Here is a 24,730-nt window from a genome sequence, read left to right as displayed (position 1 = left end):
GACATGTATTTGCTATGACATTTGTTTCAATTTCTGTGGTTGAGCAATGAATGCAACCACCAATAAAGCATTTACTTCCATTTTGAGCAATTGAAAAATTACCTGAAAAAAAACACTCGAAACGCCCCATTTGCGAAAATGCCACAGGAAGCACAGGCGAACCTAGAATTCTTCTGAGCGAGGAGCAAGAAGGCATTTGTGAAAAATGTTTTAGAAATCTGTTTAAATTTTTGGTCGATCAAATTGAGAATTTTTGAAAGTAATCATAAAAAAAACTCGGGGGTGCTCAATCCTAAAATAAGAAAAACTCGCGGGTGCGCGGGTGTTCAACCCTAAAAGAGCTGGTGGATCCAAAATGGATACTGTAATACAGTACCGCTGAGGTGACAGATGAAGCAGCTTCTCCCCCCCCCCCCTTCATGTGAATCTTGCAAAATTTCATATTTTTTAAAACCTTTTAAAACAATTTCGCAGAAGCCAAAAATTGCACCTTGATTACTACTTTTTATCAAGCACATCCAAAAAAAGATGTTTATGAATTCTTGTTTCCCTTATCTGCCTAGAGCTTCCCTAGCCGTTAATGAAAAACAAACATTAGTAGCCGCGCGTGTGTTATCTCGAAGGGAGTCGCCGCTTCCTGTCGCATTTTGATCTTATCACCAACTGATTTTGATTTCCGACTCACTGAAATGCTAATGAAGTCCAAGCACCCCAATCAACACCGGCCTGAAGAGTCGTAAAATGCGATGACTTATCGCAATTACAGTGATCAACAAAACGACAATGACTACTATAAAACCAGTTGAAAAACATCATCTTTTTAGTTAGAAAAAACAAGTTCAAAACTAACTATATTTTAGTAAAGAACTGTGTAAGAAGAGATAATCAAATTGTTTTCTACGCAATTAATTCCATATTTTCATTACTGCGTTTTTTTTGAAAAAAAAAGCTTTTAGAATCCACCGATAGTTTGAGACTCTTGTGTTCCGTTTTTTCTTTCAAGTGTTTTTTTAAGCACCATTCAGACCTATTAAGCACCGCTAGATGCTAAGATGTTCCAAAAAAGCCAGCTTTAAAATGTCCACTAACCTATATACGCTTTTGATTTGACATTTAAAAAACCATAGCAAATAAGCGATCAAACTGTCGCAAACAAAAGGCCAGAAAAGACCGGATTTAGCTTCGTTGAAAAGCGATCTAGTAATTCTGTGGAATCCAAGTGGAGCTCATCAATAAGAAATAAGTTCAGAGACAGGTGTGAAAACTTAAACTTTTCCTCACCTTCGTCTTCAGCTGACTTCAAAGAGAACTGGATCACGCCGTTCACTGATTTGTCTTCGTCCTTTGCTCTGAAGATCTCAAAAAGTGGCTGTCGTTGCTCCTCCAACACCTCCAAATGTCGCGGGCAGTTCGAAATCACAGGTGAAAAGTCATTCTTATTGTCCACGTACACTTTCATTGGGGCCACTGCTTCGTTCTGAATTCCGCCTCGCGAGTCCCGCGCGAAAACTAAAAGGTTTTGATTGGCAACAACTATCACAAAAATCGTCAGCCAATAAGAGGCCGATGTTTTCAAACCCGATTTTTCACTCGAGTAATGCAACATTTTAATAAAACTAAACAGATTTTTTTTCTTCGAATGTCAAATTAATTATAGTATGTTACAAAATTAATGATGATAGTCTTGTTTTTAGGCTCGATCAATCTCAGGCCGGCACTATAAACAAAAGAAGAAGAGGAGAAGAATTCTAATAATATTCTCGAAGTAAGTCTACCGAGTCAGGAAACTTCAGACGTGGAAGTGACAAGACAAAGCAATTTACACATTTTCCAAGTTACAAAGACAAGACAATCAAAATATGAAATACGGGGAGCAAAAGTGTATAAGAATAGGACGTAACTTGGTAGAACAAAAAAGATGAACTAGTAATGCTATTTTCGTTCAATCAAACTGAGGATGAAGATGCGACCAAGATACACAAGCAAGACCCGGGGGCGCAGAAGGGAGCTAGGTGGGTAAGAATAAGAGTAGTAAGATGGTAAGAATTGAATATACTTGACGATGGCACGCCGCACGGGGAAATAATAACTGTAGTAAAAGAAAGGTATACCACTGGTTAGTTGCTGTGATAACAACTATAAATTCGGCTCATAGTAAGCTTGCTTACTTCTTTACTTGGCTGAGGAAAAATAACTGGGAAAATAATGAACATCAGTGGCTTGTTGTATGTGTATATTAAACTATATAGGCCGATGGATGGGGTGATGGCTGACTTCGATTGATTAATGCTAGAGTTTACCACCCGTTGGCTCTTAAAAGGCGGGTAAAATGTAAGAATAGATTGTATTTTTGTAACCGAACAGTGAAATTGAAATATGGGTGGGTAATGTTTTGTGTTTTATTGTTGCTACCCTTCTTATACCAGAGTACCCAGCAAAGAAATTGACAAGACGACAGGATAATGGATGGTCGAAACGGCTGCGTGGTTTAAAATTCTAATTCTGACCAGTCTGCTTTTTCTTCTATTTTCTTTTATTCATCTAACCACCATCTGAATAAACTTGTAGCTCCAGCCAAATTGACTTTTTATTCCAAAAGATCTCCGGGCATGAAGTTTTTTTTGCTCAATCGAAAATTGTGAACACTTCCTTTCTCAGGTAGAATATAGAGAATAACGAGCAGGGCAATGTTGGTGAAAAATAGAAGGGAAAGAATTCCGTTAATAATGTATAACAGAAGGGAAGGATCTGATTATTAATGATTAGACAGCGTACAAGGGTGCTTAATTTGACACCTTAAGATAATAGAACCGCTCAGGGAACAAAATATCTGAGCTCAAAAGCGTCCAATTTTCCAATTAGCTCAGGTAAATCACATACGCGCTCTTTGATCGCTGAACAATTGGTCAAATTCAACTAAAGGTTTTTAAGCGGCACAATTTCGCTGACCGTTTTGTAGAACTTAATTGTCCAGGTTAAAAGGGAAACCAATTTTCTATGGTTTTGTTCTGAATTCCAGGATTTTATTTTGGTGAGGTTTCAGTTGATGACGAGCACTTGCCAGACGACCAGGAGCAGTTTGCAGATACCTTGATAAAGATTTGCTTGTACAACTAAAGAATACAATAATGAGAGGATACAAGAATGCAAGAAGAGTGAAACACTTTCAGCAAACGAATGAAAGAAACACGACTATCTCGTTTTCTGATGGATGAGTGATGACTGTTCTCTTCTCTTCATGTTAGGGCATACAAAATAAAGAATGCTTAGTGGGTCAGCTGTATTTACTGATCGAGCCTTCACTTAATTCCGATAATAATAAGCCAAACGAATAATTGGGCACATAAAAGCAATTTATCGGTTGTGCAGCTTAAACCTCAATCAATTCTATGTTCAACGAGGTTCATAAGCTTATGTAAGACGGGTTTTCCTCAACAGACTCAAACGCTGATAAGCATAAACCAATAAATTTAGTTGAGCTGTGGTTTGTAATAATAGTTTAACGAATAACCACCATCGATAATAATGACAGATCGGGTTTAATTTGAGGGCAGCCCGGCTTTGTTTAGTAATTTTATTGGTTGGATAATATCTCGTTTCACCGATCTAATAAGATTAGCATCTCTCTTATTCTGATCCAATAATTTCTCGGAATAATTTTTCTGGTTAAGAAGCGAATTCAACTATGAATTCGAGACGAGAACTTTTGAATGAACTCGAAAACGTCGATTTTTTGCGGTGTTCAATTTTTGAACAGAACCGGCGCTTATTCGGCCAAATTTGCTCTTTTCAGACCTTTTCACTGCCGCAAATGTGTATATTCTATAAGCACGGCTTAACCAAAATAAACCATAAAATATTGTGGCGTATTTTATTTTCCTGAATTACTATTGGCTAAATATTTTGTATTTTAATCACAATTGTACTTGAAAATATTCAAATAGATTTAGAAAGTGCGTTGGAATTCCATTAACAAAATTGACATCTCAATTACCCAGGTAAAATCAAATAACACAAAAAAACCGATATGAGGTAATTCTAGTATTTTAATCAATTTTTTTTTCAAATATTTTTATACTAAACTGTCAGCGAAAAGCAGAAAATTACAAGAAAAATAAAGAATACAAGTAAAACAATTCAACACCTCAAATGAAAACAAATCTGTACCAATGTTAGTTTTTAATACAACTTGCTGACAAACACGCAGACAAGATATTCGAAATTTAATAAACTTCTGCGTACTTGATGCTCAAAATCGTTCTCATCGAGTTTAATAATCGGCCATGCATGTGCTTTCAAAAATAGCTCGTTAACGCCAGTTACAATTTATGGGTGCCGGCCGGCTTTTTTTCAAAAAATGACTCCCGCTTGGCAATTTTTTTCTAATACTTTCATGGGGCCAAACAATTTTAGTAAGATACTTTCACAGCAAAGAATTTTGTATTGTAACCAAAACATGCGTATGTAAGTATAAATAGCTCAAAAAAGGCTGGGCTACTTTTGATAATTACTCGGAACAAATTATAGTTAACAAACTGGAGTATTTACCAATGCGTTCTTTGGTTTGATAACAAACGCCGATTAAAGTCACTTTGTTTAATTTTGGTCTCTTATTATAATCGCTTAATAAACACACATATTAACCAGCAGAGATCTCCAAAAGCCATTGATAGCTTACTCAGTTTGCAACTTTATCAGCTGAATGGTACCTAACAAATGGCATGAAGTGATTACGATATCACAGCATGTGTGGCAATTATGCGAACAAATAGGCTCACTTTAGAAAGTAAACATGTCTGATCCGCCGGTGGGGAACCATGCCACGCTCGCTATTATTCGATCCCTCCCCAAGTTTAATCACGCCTCAAAACACTTGGGGGCATTGATTGAGTTTCTATTGACTAGTCATGAAGTGACTGGCAACAGCTTGTTAGAGAATTTTTCTTCAAAAAAAGCAAGAGCTCGAAATTTTTAAATTCAAAATTGACCAAAAGTTGCATTAAAACTGAAATACTCAAACAGGGATAAACCAAATTACAATAAAAGCATTAACCCCAAAAAATCTCATTCTATGTCTTACTTTTATATGTCTTACATTTTCTCAGGTCGTGATCTGTGTTATCTGGGAAGTTTTGACATTTATAAAGTTGCAGATAAATGTTTAACAATTTTAAATAGGACTAGGAGAAAAGGGTTAAAAGATGTTCCTATCATAAAGAAAATTTTTTTTAGCATTTGATCAACAAAAACCATCGAAATTCTTTAAAATTTTTTTTTTTTCAAATTGAGTCTCTTTAACGTGGTGTGATGAAATGATATGAACGAAAGCCTAAATTTTAGGTATACACGAAAATCATAATTAATTGAGCATATTTGACAACAGTTTTTGTGGAAAGTTTGAACAAAAACAATGAAAAACCAATTTAAGAAAATTAAAAACTAGAATTTTTTTTTAAGTTTTTTTTGTTACTGGGTTTAGTGATATATCTTATTAAAGACCTTACAGTCGTTAATCGAACCACAATTGAAAATTTCAATCAAATTTTCCAAATGTCGAGGAAAACCGGTTTGAAATTTTTGATTTTTCGCCTTATTTTGAGCGAATAAAGCGAGCGAGCAGTCTTATTTTAATTACTTCAAAGCTTGTAATAGCTTAATCTAAAACGTCAAAACTTGGTTTAACTAGATTAATGTTATTTTACTCTGAGTATTTCAGCGCTTTTTTGAAATTTTTTCAAAATTTTCAAAAATTCGAAAACTTTTTTTTTCGTTTTTCTAGTAATTTTTTCTACATTTTTGTTCAGCTCCTTTTATTACACCACGCCGAAAAAAACGACAAAAAGTTTTAAAAATCTTGTTTTTTTTCCTAAAACTATGGTCGGAGCATTCTGTGTTACTTGCAGACTTGTTATCCATGTTTTAGAAAAGGTTTTTGTCGTTCGAATGTCGATTGAACGGGTTTTAATATGATAAATTTTGTGCATTATTCACATGATTATTTGTGGTACTAAATTAGGATGTAAGAATTAACAAAAAATTAAACACTCACGAATTCAAGGTTACTCCCCACTTTCAATGGCTGCAATGGTTAACATAGCACAAAAAATAGCACGCTCAAAAAAGCTGAAAAAAATAGTTTCAGTAGAAAGGGAGAAAACACAGAGCAAAAATAAATCATGCAGTACCACTTACAGTTGTTTTTAACGAACAAATAAAAAACTAGATTAGCCGGTTGCAGTGCTAGTAGAACAAAATGTTCCAACTATATTTACAAAAAACTACCTAAAAAAGTTTTTGTGTGGCTTGGTTTTGTTTCTTTTGTTTTGCTTTTTTGGGCTTGATGAAAGGATTTGAACGAAAGCCAAGAGAACTTAGGTGTCTTCCCTAGCCTTAGTTAGGTAGGCATTTTGGCCAATGATTTTTTTCTCCTTAATTTTGTTTAACTTCTAAGGAAAACAAAGTCTTCCGGGTTTGAATAAAATTTTCACGGTTTATCCTTCTATAAAAATCCTGCTTGAATTTTTTTTGAAAGTTGGTCGAAGTCGTCCAAATTATGATTGAAAAGAGGTTCATTTGATACATCACTCGACTCACTCTAATTATTATCTGAGGTAGCTAATTTTACTTGAAAAAAAAATGAAACATAACCGAATACAAAATTTCTCCCCATTTTCATTTGTCAGAACAACAAGGATAGCCGGTTGATGAGCAAGTAGCAAAAAAATTAACAACCATATTTTTAAATAACTACAATTTATTTTTCAAAATATTGATTTTTTTTGGTCCGTTGTATGATAAAATGATAGAACTAAAACTCCAACGTTTTAAACCAGTTTTTTCAACAAGTGGACAATTTTTTGAATGTTTTTTAATGTCGTTTGAATCACAACCAAATTGTTTTAAAATGATTTCTTAACATGCCCATTCCGATTATGATTTTTAGTACCATATTTTGCGTGAAAACAAAACAAACTTGCTCGCTCATTTTATTTGCTCGACTTCAGAACAAAAACCAAAAATTTCAAACACGTTTTTCTCAACACTGAGGCAATAATTTTGGAGGTTTAAAAATGTTGTTCAAATCATGACCAAAAAGGTTATTGATCAATTGGTATATCACTCGACCCATTCCGATGATTGTTTGAGGCACACTAATTTGCATGGAAAGTTGAAAAAATTGAAAAAAAAACAAACCCAAATACAAAGTTTTTCCTTTTTTCAATAGTCCGAACAAAAAGATTTTAATTTAGAAAAACATTGTTTTTTCAATCTCATGTCATTTTTCAACACTCTTAATTTAAAAAAAGAGTGTTTTGCAAAAGGAATGCTAATCAAAATTTCAAAGTTTTACTAGGCTAAAATTATGTTTTTTCTTAGGCTTAATTCAATTCTTTTCCATTTAAACAGGTACCAGCCCTCTGAGGCTAAAAAATAGATTATATAGACTAAAAAGAGACAAAAAATACTTGAAAGAAGACACTGGAAGGGTTTGAAATTGAAATACCTTTAACTCATTCTAATGATGGTTTTTTGTACCAAATTTTGCTTCGAAAAAAAAAGAAAAAAAAACAAACTAAAACACACACAAAAAAACATATTTTCTAACCGCATTCAAATGTTGGAACAAAAATGTTTGAAATGAACGTAAAATTGTCAATGTTTTCAAATTTTTTTTGAAACGTAGGATGAAACTACTCTTCAGGTGCAGATCTAGCATTTTCTCGATGAGGGAGTTGGATTTTCGAATTTTTTTAGGTTGGCTAATTGATTTTCCGAGCTCTCCCAAAGCACTAAAAAGTCTAGACAATAACTGATTTTTTTATGATGATTATCGATTGTCATGCAATAAAAGATAGTGTCATGAGAGGTACCTTCTAATTTATTAGAGTAACCCATTAGACGGACCATTTTTTGCCTACACGGTCAAACTACTCTTGAATGTTAAATGTTTTGAAAAACTCTTAATAGTTAAAAATTTGCTGTGCTGTGACCAAAAAACTTCCCACCAAAAACTTCGCCTCTTTAGTTAGGGGTCAAATCAACAGTTTCTGCTCAAAAACTCTGATGTGTAAAGCAGTTTACTGTCTTAATCGCGGTCCCGTTGTCAGTATAGTAGAACTGTCTGCAAGTAGTTTCACCTTGGTGACAGGAGTCACCTGCACTGGAGTTCCATGGATATTAATCGATTATATTGTCATTTTATAGTCAGTATCTATAAAGTTACAAAAACAATCGATTGTAATCCATCAAAAGTAGATTCTAATCCTAGTATTTTGTATATCAATAAATTCCATTATAATCAATTAAAACCGGTTCAATACCCAAATTATTGCTCGTACGCAGTAAATTTTCTAAAACAGATCTGAAATAACCTTTTTCAGATCTAAATTTCAGATCTGAAATAGGTTGAGAAATAATTAAATACTGCTTGGATACCTTAAGGATTGGTTATTTCAGATCTAATTTTAGGTATAAATTTTTCTTTTAATTGGTTGTTTCAGATCTGAAAAAATCTATTTAATATCTGACATTTAGCTTTTCTTGGTTATTTCAGATATGAAAAACCAATGATTTGGACTCAATTTTTACTATTTTGATTTTTTTTAGCTTCTGCTAGCTACTAGCAGGTATTCAGCAAAGTATCAGTGAAAGACTGCGTAAGTATGTTTCCCCAAGCATGAAATAAACATTGGAAACGCATAAGTAGCGCATGAAAATCAAAAAAGTTACAGGTCTTCTAACAGTTTTTGAAAACTTTTTAACACAGTTGAACAAGAAATTTAGTTCGAAAAAAACTATTTTCTGACCGCTAGTTAACCTAAACATAATTGTGTATTGCAGAAACATCAAAAAGTAAAAACTCCATGTTTTGCTCGAAATGCATAAATTATAATAGGATCTGAGTTTTTGTTTTTCTAGGTTATTTCAGATCTGAAATTTTCAATTTTAGATCTGAAGTTTCTAAATTCTTATCAAAGTCTGAAATAAAGAATTCAGATCGATCTGAGAATCAACTTAAGTAAGAAATAAAAAATTTCAGATCTTGCACAGAAAATCCCCTGGGTACGGGTGTTGAGTTTTTTTTTCAAATTTCAATTTGTGTTCTCTCGAGTGATAATGAGCTTGTGATAAATTGACAATAATTGTATAAAGGAAAGTAGTAGAAAATCAGATATATTGATACAATTCAAAACTTCTTTGGAAGAAAAATTAAAACGTTGCAGAAAATTTGAAAAGAATTGTATGAGATAAAGTATTAGAAAATCAAATATTGATACAAAAAAATCGAGTGGAAATGGATGGAGAAAAAACACCTTGCTTACTATAGCCTCATAGCTAAGTTATAGTAGCAAATATTAAACAAGCTACTCAGACCTAATAAAAACATTACATCCGTTCTCACAGGCTGTTGGAAAAAAGTCAATATTAGCAAGGAAACAAAAAACATCTTCATTTTCTTAAATTCGAAGAAAATATATAGTACCTTGTGTACTTTTTGAAAAAAAAAACGAACACAAAATGAACTTAGCTTAAAAAGAAAAAATACTGAGTGTTTTGACTGCCCTTTAACTGGTCTTGAATTATTTTTGCTAAATGAAATATTGACAAAACTTGAAATTTAGGCTTATAATACCAACTTTTGAGTTTTAAAATTTGAGTATTATATCGAATGGATAAATCCAATTAGCTTGCAATTGTTCAAATTGGAGCGATTTGAAGTGCGGAAAAACTCGCCACTCGCAAAATTCGCGCTGGAGTTTCAGCAATAATTAAGCAGTTTCCATGAAATTATTTGAAGTTAATATAGTGGTTTGCGCACCCGGATAGACCCACAAAGACCCACAAAAACTTTTGATCCTCGACCATACAAGTTATTCACTTTCTTCAAAAGTTGGAACAACAAAGTTAAAATTTAAACTTTTTAACTTCCAATTTGTGTTTTCTCGAGTGATAATAAATTTGTGACAAAATGAAAATATTTATATGAGGGTGACTAGTAGAAAATCAGATATATTGATACAATTTGAAACTTTTTGGATGAAAAATTTAAGCAATACTATAAAATTCGAAAATATTTGTATAAAGGAAAGAAGTAGAAATTAAACAAAGAACCCGTTTAAATGAACTCATTTTAAGTTATTTTAGTAGTTTGCGCTCCCGGAAAAACCCACGAAGATCCATGGATCAATCACCCCGCGGGAAATATTTTTTGAGAATTGGTCTGAATAAAAAAACCACCCCGAGAATATACATACATGCCTCAATTTCTTCGAAAGTCGGAACAACTATGTTTCTAGTATATCAAGGCGAAGACCTGAATGTTCCGACAGCACATTGAGGCCAATTAAAAACTTTGTTTGGGCAAACATTTGGTGTAGAATAAAAAACAAATTCATAAGCAAAAGGTTATGTTTAAACCACTTCATAAGCAAAAAATTGAATTAAAAAAAAAGAAATAAAAAAAAACGTATTTGCCCTTTTTACTCTACAAGCGTCTCGTATTCTAGTAATAAAACCAAATGATCAATTGCCTCAATATAATTGGATCACATTAATACTCCGCTTACCAGTATGATATAAGAAAGCAAATTGTTTCGCGTTAATTATCCCAAGTTTTTCAAACTAGCAATTTTCAAAACCCCATAACTTTGCAAACATGATCACAAGTGAAATTTCACATCTACATTTGAGCTTCAGACAATTTCAAACCGCAGAAAATCAAATTTGAGCGTGAAAAAATTGTGAAACCATCCCGATCTTCCTGAAACCATCCCGATCTAAGTGTCTTCACTACGTTCCTTGACTCTTAAAAACGAGGTGAGTTTTGGTCAGCTCATAAGCATGCTCTAACATAGTGATATTTCCCAAATAGGCGCTTTTCTTCTCACCCTCTTAGGAAAACTGGCTTTCTCTGAAGCTAATAATTGTTTCACATTACCAAATGCCCAATTCTACTTAGGATTTTACTTTCGAAGACTTTTGAAACTAAACATTTGCTCTGAGTTAATAAAAAATGTCTACCTGAGGTGTTACAACACGCGAAAACGGATCTGCAGATCCAATTGTCATACCCAGGAAGTTTCAAATGTACTTAAGTGTCAATTATAGTGAATATCTCTATTTTTTTTCTGCCTGAAAACATTTTATTAAGTTAGTAACAAATCGTTCAGATTTAAAAATGAAAATTTAGTTGGATAAATTGGAATTGTGAATAAGGTTTCAGATTGACAGGGTTGTCTCAAGCTTCAATAGATTGCATGCAAAGTGTTGTCAAGAAAGAGTGACAGACTTGCTCATGATAGTTCATAGCGCAGACAATAAAAAACTCACCAATGAATGAGTGCGTGGATTTGTTCTCCGTATCCAGCATGGCTGTTGTGCGTAGGATGCCAGAGTTAGGGTCCAGAGAGAACAGGTTGTTGTCGTCCGGATTCACGGGTTGCAGTTCGAAAATAATAGTGTCGCCAATGTCGGCATCCCGAACTTCGATCTAAAATAAAAAAAAGAACACTTTAGCTAGCCAATTGAAAAACTTATCCGAGACGCAACTGTAAGTCAAGACGTATGGTATATAATCTCAGTTAGTATATAAGTAGATATAGGCTATCATCATCGGTTCACTTCAATCGAAAATTAGGTGATCACTTCAAGTATAAGAGAAGAAACAGGCCTTCATCTTTGATAAAAAGCGGAAAATATTATCCCGCGATATCGTACGGGCGGCCTACATGAAATTCTCGCCCATATTTCAAGCAAGAGCTCGATTGACTATTGTTGGCAAAAAGATGAAGCTATCGAGTAACAACGATAGCCTATTCTATTTTTTTTAAAAATTATTATTAGAAAAAATGAAAAAAGACTAACACAAAAAAACTTCTATTAGAACCAACGGAGGATTTAGGAGCAGGAGGGGAGGTGGACGCTTTCTCCTGAGAGATTCGACCTCTTCACCAACCAAAGCAACCACCCCTTTGGCATTTTTATGACATCCCGATCAGCCCTAAAAGTTTTGAGACATCCATTTTTGGCCGACTGACCCTAAATTTTTTAAAAGGCGACAAAATATACGAATTTTGAGTGGGGAGTGCGCGCCGAAAAACACAATTTTTTAGCCAAAATTTTCCAAAAAGTGCTTAAAAACGCCTTTGATTTGAGTTACTTCACCAGCTACAAGTACAACGCCGAAAGCAATATATTATATATAGCTTCTCAAAGAATAGTTTTGGTTTTTTCTGATGTGACACTCAGAATATTTGTCAGGAAAAATCCAAGTTTGAAAGTTCTGAGATTCATCTCTTCGATCGTAAACCTTCTCAGCATCGTTGGTGTAGTGGTAGCATAGCAGCCTTCCAAGCTGTTGACATGGGTTCGATTCCCGTACGATGCATAAATTCAGACGTGCGGTAAAAGAATATTTAATTTCAGGGAAAGATTGAGCATTACTATTGTGTGCATTAGAGGGACAAAATATCATGAAATAGTAAATTCTTGTCGTTTTTTAAATTCCCATTGACCTTGAGAACTAACAAACCAGAAACAACAACAGCTTTCGATGAATGAGAACAAATTGGTCTGGTTAGCGAAAAATTTACTCCGCTTCTCAAAGAATTTTTTTGGTTTTTTCTTGCTGTGACACTTAGAAAATGTGTAAGAAAAAATCCATGTTTGAAAGTTCTGAAAATCATCTCTTCGATCGTAAACCTTTTCAGCATCGTTGGTGTAGTGGTAGCATAGCAGCCTTCCAAGCTGTTGACATGGGATCGGTTCCCGTACGATGCATAAACTCAGAAGGGCGGTAAAAGAAAATTTAATTTCAGGGAAAGACTGAACATTACTATGGTGTGCGTTAGAGGGACAAAATACTCATGAAATAGTAAATTCTTGTCTCTTTTTGAATTCCCAAAGTCCTTGAGAAGTAACAAACCAGAAACGACAGCTTTCGATTAATGAGAAACAAAGGAGTCTGGTTAGCGAAAAAACTATCAGCTTCTCAAAGAATAGTTTTGGTTTTTTCTGATGTGACACTAAGAATATTTGTCAGGAAAAATCCCAGTTTGAAAGTTCTGAGATTCATCTCTTCGATCGTAAACCTTCTCAGAATCGTTGGTGTAGTGGTAGCATAGCAGCCTTCCAAGCTGTTGACATGGGTTCGATTCCCGTACGATGCATAAACTCAGACGGGCGGTAAAAGAATATTTAATTTCAGGGAAAGATTGAGCATTACTATAGTGTGCGTTAGAGGGTCAAAATATCAGGAAATAGTAAATTCTTGTCGTTTTTTTAATTCCCATTGACCTTGAGAACTAACAAACCAGAAACAACAACAGCTTTCGATGAATGAGAACAAATTGGTCTGGTTAGCGAAAAAATTACTCTGCTTCTCAAAGAATTTTTTTGGTTTTTTCTTGCTGTGACACTTAGAAAATGTGTAAGAAAAAATCCCTGTTTGAAAGTTCTGAAATTCATCTCTTCGATCGTAAACCTTTTCAGCATCGTTGGTGTAGTGGTAGCATAGCAGCCTTCCAAGCTGTTGACATGGGTTCGATTCCCGTACGATGCATAAACTCAGAAGGGCGGTAAAAGAATATTTATTTTCAGGGAAAGACTGAACATTACTATGGTGTGCGTTAGAGGGACAAAATATCATGCAATAGTAAATTCTTGTCGTTTTTTAAATTCCCATTGACCTTTAGAAGTAACAAACCAGAAACGACAGCTTTCGATTAATGAGAAAAAATTGGTCTGGTTAGCGAAAAATTTATTCCTTTTTCTCACAGAATTTTTTTGGTTTTTTCTTGCTGTGACACTTAGAAAATGTGTAAGGAAAAATCCATGATTGAAAGTTCTGAAATTCATCTCTTCGATCGTAAATCTTTTCAGCATCGTTGGTGTAGTGGTAGCATAGCAGCCTTCCAAGCTGTTGACATGGGTTCGATTCCTGTACGATGCATAAACTCAGAAGGGCGGTAAAAGAATATTTAATTTCAGGGAAAGATTGAACATTACTATGGTGTGCGTTAGGGGGATAAAATACTCATGAAATAGTAAATTCTTGTCTCTTTTTGAAATCCCAAAGTCCTTGAGAAGTAACAAACCAGAAACGACAGCTTTCGATTAATGAGAAACAAAGGAGTCTGGTTAGCGAAAAAACTATCAGCTTCTCAAAGAATAGTTTTGGTTTTTTCTGATGTGACACTCAGAATATTTGTCAGGAAAAATCCCAGTTTGAAAGTTCTGAGATACATCTCTTCGATCGTAAACCTTCTCAGCAGCGTTGGTGTAGTGGTAGCATAGCAGCCTTCCAAGCCGTTGACATGGGTTCGAATCCCGTACGATGCATAAACTCAGACGGGCGGTAAAAGAATATTTAATTTCAGGTAAAGATTGAGCATTACTATTGTGTGCGTTAGAGGGACAAAATATCATGAAATAGTAAATTCTTGTCATTTTTTAAATTCCCATTGCCCTTGAGAAGTAACAAACCAGAAACGACAGCTTTCGATTAATGAGAAACAAAGGAGTCTGGTTAGCGAAAAAAATATCAGCTTCTCAAAGAATAGTTTTGTTTTTTTCTGATGTGACACTCAGAATATTTGTCAGGAAAAATCCAAGTTTGAAAGTTCTGAGATTCATCTCTTCGATCGTAAACCTTCTCAGCACCGTTGGTGTTGTGGTAGCGTAGCAGCCTTCCAAGCTGTTGACATGGGTTCGATTCCCGTACGATGCATAAACTCAGACGGGCAGTAAAAGAATATTTAATTTCAGGGAAAGATTGAGCAATACTATTGTGTGCGTTAGAGGGACAAAATATCATGAAATAGTAAATTCTTGTCGTTTTTTAAATTCCCATTGACCTTGAGAACTAACAAACCAGAAACAACAACAGCTTTCAATGAATGAGAACAAATTGGTCTGGTTAGCGAAAAATTTACTCAACTTCTCAAAGAATTTTTTTGGTTTTTTCTTGATGTAACATTCAGAAAATGTGTAAGGAAAAATCCTTGTTTGAAAGTTCTGAAAATCATCTATTCGATCGTAAACCTTTTCAGCATCGTTGATGTAGTGATAGCATAGCAGCCTTCCAAGCTGTTGACATGGGTTCGATTCCCGTACGATCCATAAACTCAGACGGGCGGTAAAAGAGTATTTGTTTTTAGGGAAAGATTGAACTTTACTATTGTGTGTGTTAGAGGGACAAAATATTCATAAAATAGTAAATTCTTGTCGTTTTTTGAATTCCCATTGACCTTGAGAAGTAACAAACCAGAAACAACAACAGCTTTCGATTAATGAGAACAAATTAGTCTGGTTAGCGAAAAATTTATTCCGCTTCTCAAAGAATTATTTTGGTTTTTTCTTGATGTAACATTCAGAAAATGTGTAAGGAAAAATCCATGTTTGAAAGTTCTGAAAATCATCTCTTCGATCGTAAACCTTTTCAGCATCGTTGATGTAGTGATAGCAGCCTTCCAAGCTGTTGACATGGGTTCGATTCCCGTACGACGCATAAACTCAGACGGGCGGTAAAAGATCAATTGTTTTTAGGGAAAGATTGAACTTTACTATTGTATGTGTTAGAGGGACAAAATATTCATAAAATAGTAAATTCTTGTCGTTTTTTGAATTTCCATTGACCTTGAGAAGTAACAAACCAGAAACAACAACAGCTTTCGATTAATGAGAACAAATTAGTCTGGTTAGCGAAAAATTTATTCCGCTTCTCAAAGAATTATTTTGGTTTTTTCTTGATGTAACATTCAGAAAATGTGTAAGGAAAAATCCATGTTTGAAAGTTCTGAAAATCATCTCTTCGATCGTAAACCTTTTCAGCATCGTTGATGTAGTGATAGCAGCCTTCCAAGCTGTTGACATGGGTTCGATTCCCGTACGATGCATAAACTCGGACGGGCGGTAAAAGATCAATTGTTTTTAGGGAAAGATTGAACTTTACTATTGTATGTGTTAGAGGGACAAAATATTCATAAAATAGTAAATTCTTGTCGTTTTTTGAATTCCCATTGACCTTGAGAAGTAACAAACCAGAAACAACAACAGCTTTCGATTAATGAGAACAAATTAGTCTGGTTAGCGAAAAATTTATTCCGCTTCTCAAAGAACTATTTTGGTTTTTTCTTGATGTAACATTCAGAAAATGTGTAAGGAAAAATCCATGTTTGAAAGTTCTGAAAATCATCTCTTCGATCGTAAACCTTTTCAGCATCGTTGATGTAGTGATTCTTCCAAGCTGTTGACATGGGTTCGATTCCCGTACGATGCATAAACTCAGACGGGCGGTAAAAGATCAATTGTTTTTAGGGAAAGATTGAACTTTACTATTGTATGTGTTAGAGGGACAAAATATTCATAAAATAGTAAATTCTTGTCGTTTTTTGAATTCCCATTGACCTTGAGAAGTAACAAACCAGAAACAACAACAGCTTTCGATTAATGAGAACAAATTAGTCTGGTTAGCGAAAAATTTATTCCGCTTCTCAAAGAATAGTTTTTTTTTTTCTGATGTGACACTCAGAATATTTGTCAGGAAAAATCCAAGTTTGAAAGTTCTGAGATTCATCTCTTCGATCGTAAACCTTCTCAGCACCGTTGGTGTTGTGGTAGCGTAGCAGCCTTCCAAGCTGTTGACATGGGTTCGATTCCTGTACGATGCATAATTTCAGACGGGCAGTAAAAGAATATTTAATTTCAGGGAAAGATTGAGCATTACTATTGTGTGCGTTAGAGGGACAAAATATCATGAAATAGTAAATTCTTGTCGTTTTTTAAATTCCCATTGACCTTGAGAACTAACAAACCAGAAACAACAACAGCTTTCAATGAATGAGAACAAATTGGTCTGGTTAGCGAAAAATTTACTCAACTTCTCAAAGAATTTTTTTGGTTTTTTCTTGATGTAACATTCAGAAAATGTGTAAGGAAAAATCCTTGTTTGAAAGTTCTGAAAATCATCTATTCGATCGTAAACCTTTTCAGCATCGTTGATGTAGTGATAGCATAGCAGCCTTCCAAGCTGTTGACATGGGTTCGATTCCCGTACGATCCATAAACTCAGACGGGCGGTAAAAGAGTATTTGTTTTTAGGGAAAGATTGAACTTTACTATTGTGTGTGTTAGAGGGACAAAATATTCATAAAATAGTAAATTCTTGTCGTTTTTTGAATTCCCATTGACCTTGAGAAGTAACAAACCAGAAACAAAAACAGCTTTCGATTAATGAGAACAAATTAGTCTGGTTAGCGAAAAATTTATTCCGCTTCTCAAAGAATTATTTTGGTTTTTTCTTGATGTAACATTCAGAAAATGTGTAAGGAAAAATCCATGTTTGAAAGTTCTGAAAATCATCTCTTCGATCGTAAACCTTTTCAGCATCGTTGATGTAGTGATAGCAGCCTTCCAAGCTGTTGACATGGGTTCGATTCCCGTACGATGCATAAACTCAGACGGGCGGTAAAAGATCAATTGTTTTTAGGGAAAGATTGAACTTTACTATTGTATGTGTTAGAGGGACAAAATATTCATAAAATAGTAAATTCTTGTCGTTTTTTGAATTCCCATTGACCTTGAGAAGTAACAAACCAGAAACAACAACAGCTTTCGATTAATGAGAACAAATTAGTCTGGTTAGCGAAAAATTGATTCCGCTTCTCAAAGAATTATTTTGGTTTTTTCTTGATGTAACATTCAGAAAATGTGTAAGGAAAAATCCATGATTGAAAAATCTGAAATTCATCTCTTCGATCGTAAACCTTTTCAGCATCGTTGGTGTAGTGGTAGCATAGCAGCCTTCCAAGCTGTTGACATGGGTTCAATTCCCGTACGATGCATAAACTCAGAAGGGCGGTAAAAGAATATTTAATTTCAGGGAAAGATTGAACATTACTATAGTGTGCGTTAGAGGGACAAAATATCAGGAAATAGTAAATTCTTGTCGTTTTTAAATTCCCATTGACCTTGAGAACTAACAAACCAGAAACAACAACAGCTTTCGATTAATGAGAACAAATTAGTCTGGTTAGCGAAAAATTGATTCCGCTTCTCAAAGAATTATTTTGGTTTTTTCTTGATGTAACATTCAGAAAATGTGTAAGGAAAAATCCATGTTTGAAAGTTCTGAAATTCATCTTTTCGGTCGTAAACATTTTCAGCATCGTTGTTGTAGTGGTATCATAGCAGCCTTCCAAGCTGTTGACATGGGTTCGATTCCCGTACGATGCATAAATTCAGACGGGCAGTAAAAGAATATTTAATTTCAGGGAAAGATTGAGCATTACTATTGTGTGCGTTAGAGGGACAAAATATCATGAAATAGTAAATTCTTGTCGTTTTTTAAATTCCCATTGACCTTGAGAACTAACAAACCAGAAATAACAACAGCTTTCAATGAATGAGAACAAATTGGTCTGGTTAGCGAAAATTTTATTCCGCTTCTCAAAGAATTATTTTGGTTTTTTCTTGATGTAACATTCAGAAAATGTGTAAGGAAAAATCCTTGTTTGAAAGTTCTGAAAATCATCTCTTCGATCGTAAGCCTTTTCAGCATCGTTGATGTAGTGATAGCATAGCAGCCTTCCAAGCTGTTGACATGGGTTCGATTCCCGTACGATGCATAAACTCAGACGGGCGGTAAAAGAGTATTTGTTTTTAGGGAAAGATTGAACTTTACTATTGTGTGTTAGAGGGACAAAATAATCATAAAATAGTATATTCTTGTCGTTTTTTGAATTCCCATTGACCTTGAGAAGTAACAAACCAGAAACAACAACAGCTTTCGATTAATGAGAACAAATTAGTCTGGTTAGCGAAAATTTTATTCCGCTTCTCAAAGAATTATTTTGGTTTTTTCTTGATGTAACATTCAGAAAATGTGTAAGGAAAAATCCTTGTTTGAAAGTTCTGAAAATCATCTCTTCGATCGTAAACCTTTTCAGCATCGTTGATGTAGTGATAGCATAGCAGCCTTCCAAGCTGTTGACATGGGTACGATTCCCGTACGATGCATAAACTCAGACGGGCGGTAAAAGAGTATTTGTTTTTAGGGAAAGATTGAACTTTACTATTGTCTGTGTTAGAGGGACAAAATATTCATAAAATAGTAAATTCTTGTCGTTTTTTGAATTCCCATTGACCTTGAGAAGTAACAAACCAGAAACAACAACAGCTTACGATTAATGAGAACAAATTAGTCTGGTTAGCGAAAAATTTATTCCGCTTCTCAAAGAAATTTTGGTTTTTTCTTGCTGTGACACTTAGAAAATGTGTAAGAAAAAATCCATGTTTGAAAGTTCTGAAATTCATCTCTTCGATCGTAACCCTTTTCAGCAGCGTTGATGTAGTGGTAGCATAGCAACCTTCCAAGCTGTTGACATGGGTTCGATTCCCGTACGATGCATAAACTCAGAAGGGCGGTAAAAGAATATTTAATTTCAGGGAAAGACTGAACATTACTATGGTGTGCGTTAGAGGGACAAAATACTCATGAAATAGTATATTCTTGTCTGTTTTTGAATTCCCAAAGTCCTTGAGAAGTAACAAACCAGAAACGACAGCTTTCGATTAATGAGAAACAAAGGAGTCTGGTTAGCGAAAAAACTATCAGCTTCTCAAAGAATAGTTTTGGTTTTTTCTGATGTGACACTCAGAATATTTGTCAGGAAAAATCCCAGTTTGAAAGTTCTGAGATTCATCTCTTCGATCGTAAACCTTCTTAGCATCGTTGGTGTAGTGGTAGCATAGCAGCCTTCCAAGCTGTTGACATGGGTTCGATTCCCGTACGATGCATAATTTCAGACGGGCGGTAAAAGAATATTTAATTTCAGGGAAAGATTGAGCATTACTATTGTGTGCGTTAGAGGGACAAAATATCATGAAATAGTACATTCTTGTCGTTTTTTAAATTCCCATTGACCTTTAGAAGTAACAAACCAGAAACGACAGCTTTCGATTAATGAGAACAAATTGGTGTGGTTAGCGAAAAATTTATTCCTTTTTCTCACAGAATTTTTTTGGTTTTTTCTTGCTGTGACACTTAGAAAATGTGTAAGGAAAAATCCATGATTGAAAGTTCTGAAATTCATCTCTTCGATCGTAAACCTTTTCAGCATCGTTGGTGTAGTGGTAGCATAGCAGCCATCCAAGCTGTTGACATGGGTTCGATTCCCGTAGGATGCATAAACTCAGACGGGCGGTAAAAGAATATTTAATTTCAGGGAAACGTTGAGCATTACTATTGTGTGCGTTAGAGGGACAAAATGTTCATGAAATAGTAAATTCTTGTCTCTTTTTGAATTCCCAAAGTCCTTGAGAAGTAACAAACCAGAAACGACAGCTTTCGATTAATGAGAAACAAAGGAGTCTGGTTAGCGAAAAAACTATCAGCTTCTCAAAGAATAGTTTTGGTTTTTTCTGATGTGACACTCAGAATATTTGTCAGGAAAAATCCAAATTTGAAAGTTCTGAGATTCATCTCTTCGATCGTAAACCTTCTCAGCACCGTTGGTGTTGTGGTAGCATAGCAGCCTTCCAAGCTGTTGACATGGGCTCGATTCCCGTACGATGCATAAACTCAGACGGGCAGTAAAAGAATATTTAATTTCAGGGAAAGATTGAGCATTACTATTGTGTGCGTTAGAGGGACAAAATATCATGAAATAGTAAATTCTTGTCGTTTTTTAAATTCCCATTGACCTTGAGAATTAACAAACTAGAAACAACAACAGCTTTCAATGAATGAGAACAAATTGGTCTGGTTAGCGAAAAATTTACTCAACTTCTCAAAGAATTTTTTTGGTTTTTTCTTGATGTAACATTCAGAAAATGTGTAAGGAAAAATCCTTGTTTGAAAGTTCTGAAAATCATCTCTTCGATCGTAAACCTTTTCAGCATCGTTGATGTAGTGATAGCATAGCAGCCTTCCAAGCTGTTGACAAGGGTTCGATTCCCGTACGATGCATAAACTCAGACGGGCGGTAAAAAAGTATTTGTTTTTAGGGAAAGATTGAACTTTACTATTGTGTGTGTTAGAGGGACAAAATATTCATAAAAAAGTAAATTCTTGTCGTTTTTTGAATTCCCATTGACATTGAGAAGTAACAAACCAGAAACAACAACAGCTTTCGATTAATGAGAACAAATTAGTCTGGTTAGCGAAAAATTTATTCCGCTTCTCAAAGAATTATTTTGGTTTTTTCTTGATGTAACATTCAGAAAATGTGTAAGGAAAAATCCATGTTTGAAAGTTCTGAAATTCATCTCTTCGATCGTAAACATTTTCAGCATCGTTGGTGTAGTGGTAGCATAGCAGCCTTCCAAGCTGTTGACATGGGTTCGATTCCCGTACGATGCATAAACTCAGACGGGCAGTAAAAGAATATTTAATTTCAGGGAAAGATTGAGCATTACTATTGTGTGCGTCAGAGGTACAAAATATCATGAAATAGTAAATTTTTGTCGTTTTTTAAATTCCCATTGACCTTGAGAACTAACAAACCAGAAACAACAACAGCTTTCGATGAATGAGAACAAATTGGTCTGGTTAGCGAAAAATTTACTCCGCTTCTCAAAGAATTTCTTTGGTTTTTTCTTGCTGTGACACTTAGAAAATGTTTAAGGAAAAATCCATGTTTGAAAGTTCTGAAATTCATCTCTTCGATCGTAAACCTTTTCCGCATCGTTGGTGTAGTGGTAGCATAGCAGCCTTCCAAGCTGTTGACATGGGTTCGATTCCCGTACGATGCATAAACTCAGACGCGCGGTAAAAGAACATTTAATTTCAGGGAAAGATTGAGCAATACTATTGTGTGCGTCAGAGGGACAAAATATCATGAAATAGTAAATTCTTGTCGTTTTTTAAATTCCCATTGACCTTGAGAACTAACAAACCAGAAACAACAACAGCTTCCGATAAATGAGAACAAATTGGTCTGGTTAGCGAAAAATTTACTCCGCTTCTCAAAGAATTTCTTTGGTTTTTTCTTGCTGTGACACTTAGAAAATGTGTAAGGAAAAATCCATGTTTGAAAGTTCTGAAATTCATCTCTTCGATCGTAAACCTTTTCCGCATCATTGGTGTAGTGGTAGCATAGCAGCCTTCCAAGCTGTTGACATGGGTTCGATTCCCGTACGATGCATAAACTCAGACGGGCGGTAAAAGAATATTTAATTTCAGGGAAAGATTGAGCATTACTATTGTGTGCGTTAGAGGGACAAAATATCATGAAATAGTAAATACCTTGTCGTTTTTTAAATTCCCATTGACCTTGAGAACTAACAAACCAGAAACAACAACAGCTTTCGATGAATGAGAACAAATTGGTCTGGTTAGCGAAAAATTTACTCCGCTTCTCAAAGAATTATTTTGGTTTTTTCTTGATGTAAGTAACATTCAGAAAATGTGTAAGGAAAAATCCATGTTTGAAAGTTCTGAAATTCATCTCTTCGATCGTAAACATTTTCAGCATCGTTGGTATAGTGGTAGCATAGCAGCCTTCCAAGCTGTTGACATGGGTTCGATTCCCGTGAGATGCATAAACTCAGACGGGCAGTAAAAGAATATTTAATTTCAGGGAAATATTGAGCATTACTATTGTGTGCGTCAGAGGTTCAAAATATTAGAAATAGCAAAATTCTTGTCGTTTTTTAAATTCCCATTGACCTTGAGAACTAACAAACCAGAAACAACAACAGCTTTCGATGAATGAGAACAAATTGGTCTGGTTAGCGAAAAATTTACTCCGCTTCTCAAAGAATTTCGTTGGTTTTTTCTTGCTGTGACACTTAGAAAATGTGTAAGGAAAAATCCATGTTTGAAAGTTCTGAAATTCATCTCTTCGATCGCAAACCTTTTCCGCATCATTGGTGTAGTGGTAGCATAGCAGCCTTCCAAGCTGTTGACATGGGTTCGATTCCCGTACGATGCATAAACTCAGACGGGCGGTAAAAGAATAATTAATTTCAGGGAAAGATTGAGCATTACTATTGTGTGCGTTAGAGGGACAAAATATCATGAAATAGTAAATTCTTGTCGTTTTTTAAATTCCCATTGACCTTGAGAACTAACAAACCAGAAACAACAACAGCTTTCGATGAATGAGAACAAATTGGTCTGGTTAGCGAAACATTTACTCCGCTTCTCAATGAATTATTTTGGTTTTTTCTTGATGTAAGTAACATTCAGAAAATGTGTAAGGAAAAATCCATGTTTGAAAGTTCTGAAATTCATCTCTTCGATCGTAAACATTTTCAGCATCGTTGGTATAGTGGTAGCATAGCAGCCTTCCAAGCTGTTGACATGGGTTCGATTCCCGTGAGATGCATAAACTCAGACGGGCAGTAAAAGAATATTTAATTTCAGGGAAAGATTGAGCATTACTATTGTGTGCGTCAGAGGTTCAAAATATCATGAAATAGTAAATTCTTGTCGTTTTTTAAATTCCCATTGACCTTGAGAACTAACAAACCAGAAACAACAACAGCTTTCGATGAATGAGAACAAATTGGTCTGGTTAGCGAAAAATTTACTCCGCTTCTCAAAGAATTTCTTTGGTTTTTTCTTGCTGTGACACTTAGAAAATGTGTAAGGAAAAATCCATGTTTGAAAGTTCTGAAATTCATCTCCTCGATCGTAAACCTTTTCCGCATCGTTGGTGTAGTGGTAGCATAGCAGCCTTCCAAGCTGTTGACATGGGTTCGATTCACGTACGATGCATAAACTCAGACGCGCGGTAAAAGAACATTTAATTTCAGGGAAAGCTTGAGCAATACTATTGTGTGCGTCAGAGGGACAAAATATCATGAAATAGTAAATTCTTGTCGTTTTTTAAATTCCCATTGACCTTGAGAACTAACAAACCAGAAACAACAACAACTTTCGATGAATGAGAACAAATTGGTCTGGTTAGCGAAAAATTTACTCCGCTTCTCAAATAATTTCTTTGGTTTTTTCTTGCTGTGACACTTAGAAAATGTGTAAGGAAAAATCCATGTTTGAAAGTTCTGAAATTCATCTCTTCGATCGTAAACCTTTTCCGCATCGTTGGTGTATTGGTAGCATAGCAGCCTTCCAAGCTGCTGACATGGGTTCGATTCCCGTACGATGCATAAACTCAGACGGGCGGTAAAAGAGTATTTGTTTTCAGGGAAAGATTGAACTTTACTATTGTGTGTGTTAGAGGGACAAAATATTCATGAAATAGTAAATTCTTGTCGTTTTTTGAATTCGCATTGACCTTGAGAAGTAACAAACCAGAAACAACAACAGCTTTCGATTAATGAGAACAAATTAGTCTGGTTAGCGAAAAATTTACTCCGCTTCTCAAAGAACTAATTTGGTTTTTTCTTGATGTAACATTCAAAAAATGTGTAAGGAAAAATCCATGTTTGAAAGTTCTGAAATTCATCTCTTCGATCGTAAACATTTTCAGCATCGTTGGTGTAGTGGTAGCATAGCAGCCTTCCAAGCTGTTGACATGGGTTCGATTCCCGTACGATGCATAAACTCAGACGGGCAGTAAAAGAATATTTAATTTCAGGGAAAGATTGAGCATTACTATTGTGTGCGTCAGAGGTACAAAATATCATGAAATAGTAAATTCTTGTCGTTTTTTAAATTCCCATTGACCTTGAGAACTAACAAACCAGAAACAACAACAGCTTTCGATGAATGAGAACAAATTGGTCTGGTGAGCGAAAAATTTACTCCGCTTCTCAAAGAATT

At 35.0% G+C, this 24,730-nt stretch overlaps 1 protein-coding gene and 21 non-coding genes across 22 annotated transcripts in view; 21 read left to right on the top strand and 1 right to left on the bottom strand.

Annotated features, from left to right (window-relative positions):
* The window catches only part of LOC134841750 (protocadherin-16-like), a 48,005-nt gene extending 31,749 nt beyond the window's left edge, over positions 1–16,256 (bottom strand). The window contains exons 1-3 of the mRNA XM_063857789.1: positions 16,212–16,256; positions 11,332–11,491; positions 1,282–1,509 (exon numbers count right to left, since the gene is read on the bottom strand). Coding sequence (XP_063713859.1) covers positions 1,282–1,509; positions 11,332–11,491; positions 16,212–16,256 — 433 coding nt within the window. The remainder of the gene's footprint in view (positions 1–1,281; positions 1,510–11,331; positions 11,492–16,211) is intronic.
* Positions 12,318–12,388, top strand: Trnag-ucc (transfer RNA glycine (anticodon UCC)). Its single transcript has one exon. It is a non-coding gene; the product is annotated as a tRNA-Gly (tRNA).
* On the top strand, positions 12,710–12,780 carry Trnag-ucc (transfer RNA glycine (anticodon UCC)). The gene has a single exon. It is a non-coding gene; the product is annotated as a tRNA-Gly (tRNA).
* Positions 13,099–13,169, top strand: Trnag-ucc (transfer RNA glycine (anticodon UCC)). The gene has a single exon. It is a non-coding gene; the product is annotated as a tRNA-Gly (tRNA).
* Trnag-ucc (transfer RNA glycine (anticodon UCC)) lies at positions 13,491–13,561 on the top strand. Its single transcript has one exon. It is a non-coding gene; the product is annotated as a tRNA-Gly (tRNA).
* On the top strand, positions 13,881–13,951 carry Trnag-ucc (transfer RNA glycine (anticodon UCC)). The gene has a single exon. It is a non-coding gene; the product is annotated as a tRNA-Gly (tRNA).
* Positions 14,270–14,340, top strand: Trnag-ucc (transfer RNA glycine (anticodon UCC)). The gene has a single exon. It is a non-coding gene; the product is annotated as a tRNA-Gly (tRNA).
* Positions 14,658–14,728, top strand: Trnag-ucc (transfer RNA glycine (anticodon UCC)). Its single transcript has one exon. It is a non-coding gene; the product is annotated as a tRNA-Gly (tRNA).
* Positions 16,257–17,772: 1,516 nt separating the features above from the next.
* Trnag-ucc (transfer RNA glycine (anticodon UCC)) lies at positions 17,773–17,843 on the top strand. The gene has a single exon. It is a non-coding gene; the product is annotated as a tRNA-Gly (tRNA).
* Positions 17,844–18,163: 320 nt separating this feature from the next.
* On the top strand, positions 18,164–18,234 carry Trnag-ucc (transfer RNA glycine (anticodon UCC)). The gene has a single exon. It is a non-coding gene; the product is annotated as a tRNA-Gly (tRNA).
* A 321-nt stretch (positions 18,235–18,555) lies between these two features.
* On the top strand, positions 18,556–18,626 carry Trnag-ucc (transfer RNA glycine (anticodon UCC)). Its single transcript has one exon. It is a non-coding gene; the product is annotated as a tRNA-Gly (tRNA).
* A 711-nt stretch (positions 18,627–19,337) lies between these two features.
* Trnag-ucc (transfer RNA glycine (anticodon UCC)) lies at positions 19,338–19,408 on the top strand. Its single transcript has one exon. It is a non-coding gene; the product is annotated as a tRNA-Gly (tRNA).
* Positions 19,409–19,726: 318 nt separating this feature from the next.
* On the top strand, positions 19,727–19,797 carry Trnag-ucc (transfer RNA glycine (anticodon UCC)). Its single transcript has one exon. It is a non-coding gene; the product is annotated as a tRNA-Gly (tRNA).
* A 319-nt stretch (positions 19,798–20,116) lies between these two features.
* Trnag-ucc (transfer RNA glycine (anticodon UCC)) lies at positions 20,117–20,187 on the top strand. Its single transcript has one exon. It is a non-coding gene; the product is annotated as a tRNA-Gly (tRNA).
* A 710-nt stretch (positions 20,188–20,897) lies between these two features.
* Trnag-ucc (transfer RNA glycine (anticodon UCC)) lies at positions 20,898–20,968 on the top strand. The gene has a single exon. It is a non-coding gene; the product is annotated as a tRNA-Gly (tRNA).
* A 322-nt stretch (positions 20,969–21,290) lies between these two features.
* Trnag-ucc (transfer RNA glycine (anticodon UCC)) lies at positions 21,291–21,361 on the top strand. Its single transcript has one exon. It is a non-coding gene; the product is annotated as a tRNA-Gly (tRNA).
* A 321-nt stretch (positions 21,362–21,682) lies between these two features.
* Trnag-ucc (transfer RNA glycine (anticodon UCC)) lies at positions 21,683–21,753 on the top strand. The gene has a single exon. It is a non-coding gene; the product is annotated as a tRNA-Gly (tRNA).
* A 321-nt stretch (positions 21,754–22,074) lies between these two features.
* Positions 22,075–22,145, top strand: Trnag-ucc (transfer RNA glycine (anticodon UCC)). The gene has a single exon. It is a non-coding gene; the product is annotated as a tRNA-Gly (tRNA).
* Positions 22,146–22,863: 718 nt separating this feature from the next.
* Positions 22,864–22,934, top strand: Trnag-ucc (transfer RNA glycine (anticodon UCC)). Its single transcript has one exon. It is a non-coding gene; the product is annotated as a tRNA-Gly (tRNA).
* Positions 22,935–23,651: 717 nt separating this feature from the next.
* Positions 23,652–23,722, top strand: Trnag-ucc (transfer RNA glycine (anticodon UCC)). The gene has a single exon. It is a non-coding gene; the product is annotated as a tRNA-Gly (tRNA).
* Positions 23,723–24,043: 321 nt separating this feature from the next.
* On the top strand, positions 24,044–24,114 carry Trnag-ucc (transfer RNA glycine (anticodon UCC)). The gene has a single exon. It is a non-coding gene; the product is annotated as a tRNA-Gly (tRNA).
* A 322-nt stretch (positions 24,115–24,436) lies between these two features.
* Trnag-ucc (transfer RNA glycine (anticodon UCC)) lies at positions 24,437–24,507 on the top strand. The gene has a single exon. It is a non-coding gene; the product is annotated as a tRNA-Gly (tRNA).
* The last annotated feature ends 223 nt before the right edge of the window (positions 24,508–24,730 follow it).

This window comes from Symsagittifera roscoffensis, chromosome 3 (genome assembly GCF_963678635.1).
Source record: "Symsagittifera roscoffensis chromosome 3, txSymRosc1.1, whole genome shotgun sequence".
NCBI classification, from domain to species: Eukaryota; Metazoa; Xenacoelomorpha; order Acoela; family Convolutidae; genus Symsagittifera; species Symsagittifera roscoffensis.
This window is presented reverse-complemented; position numbering and strand designations above follow the sequence as displayed.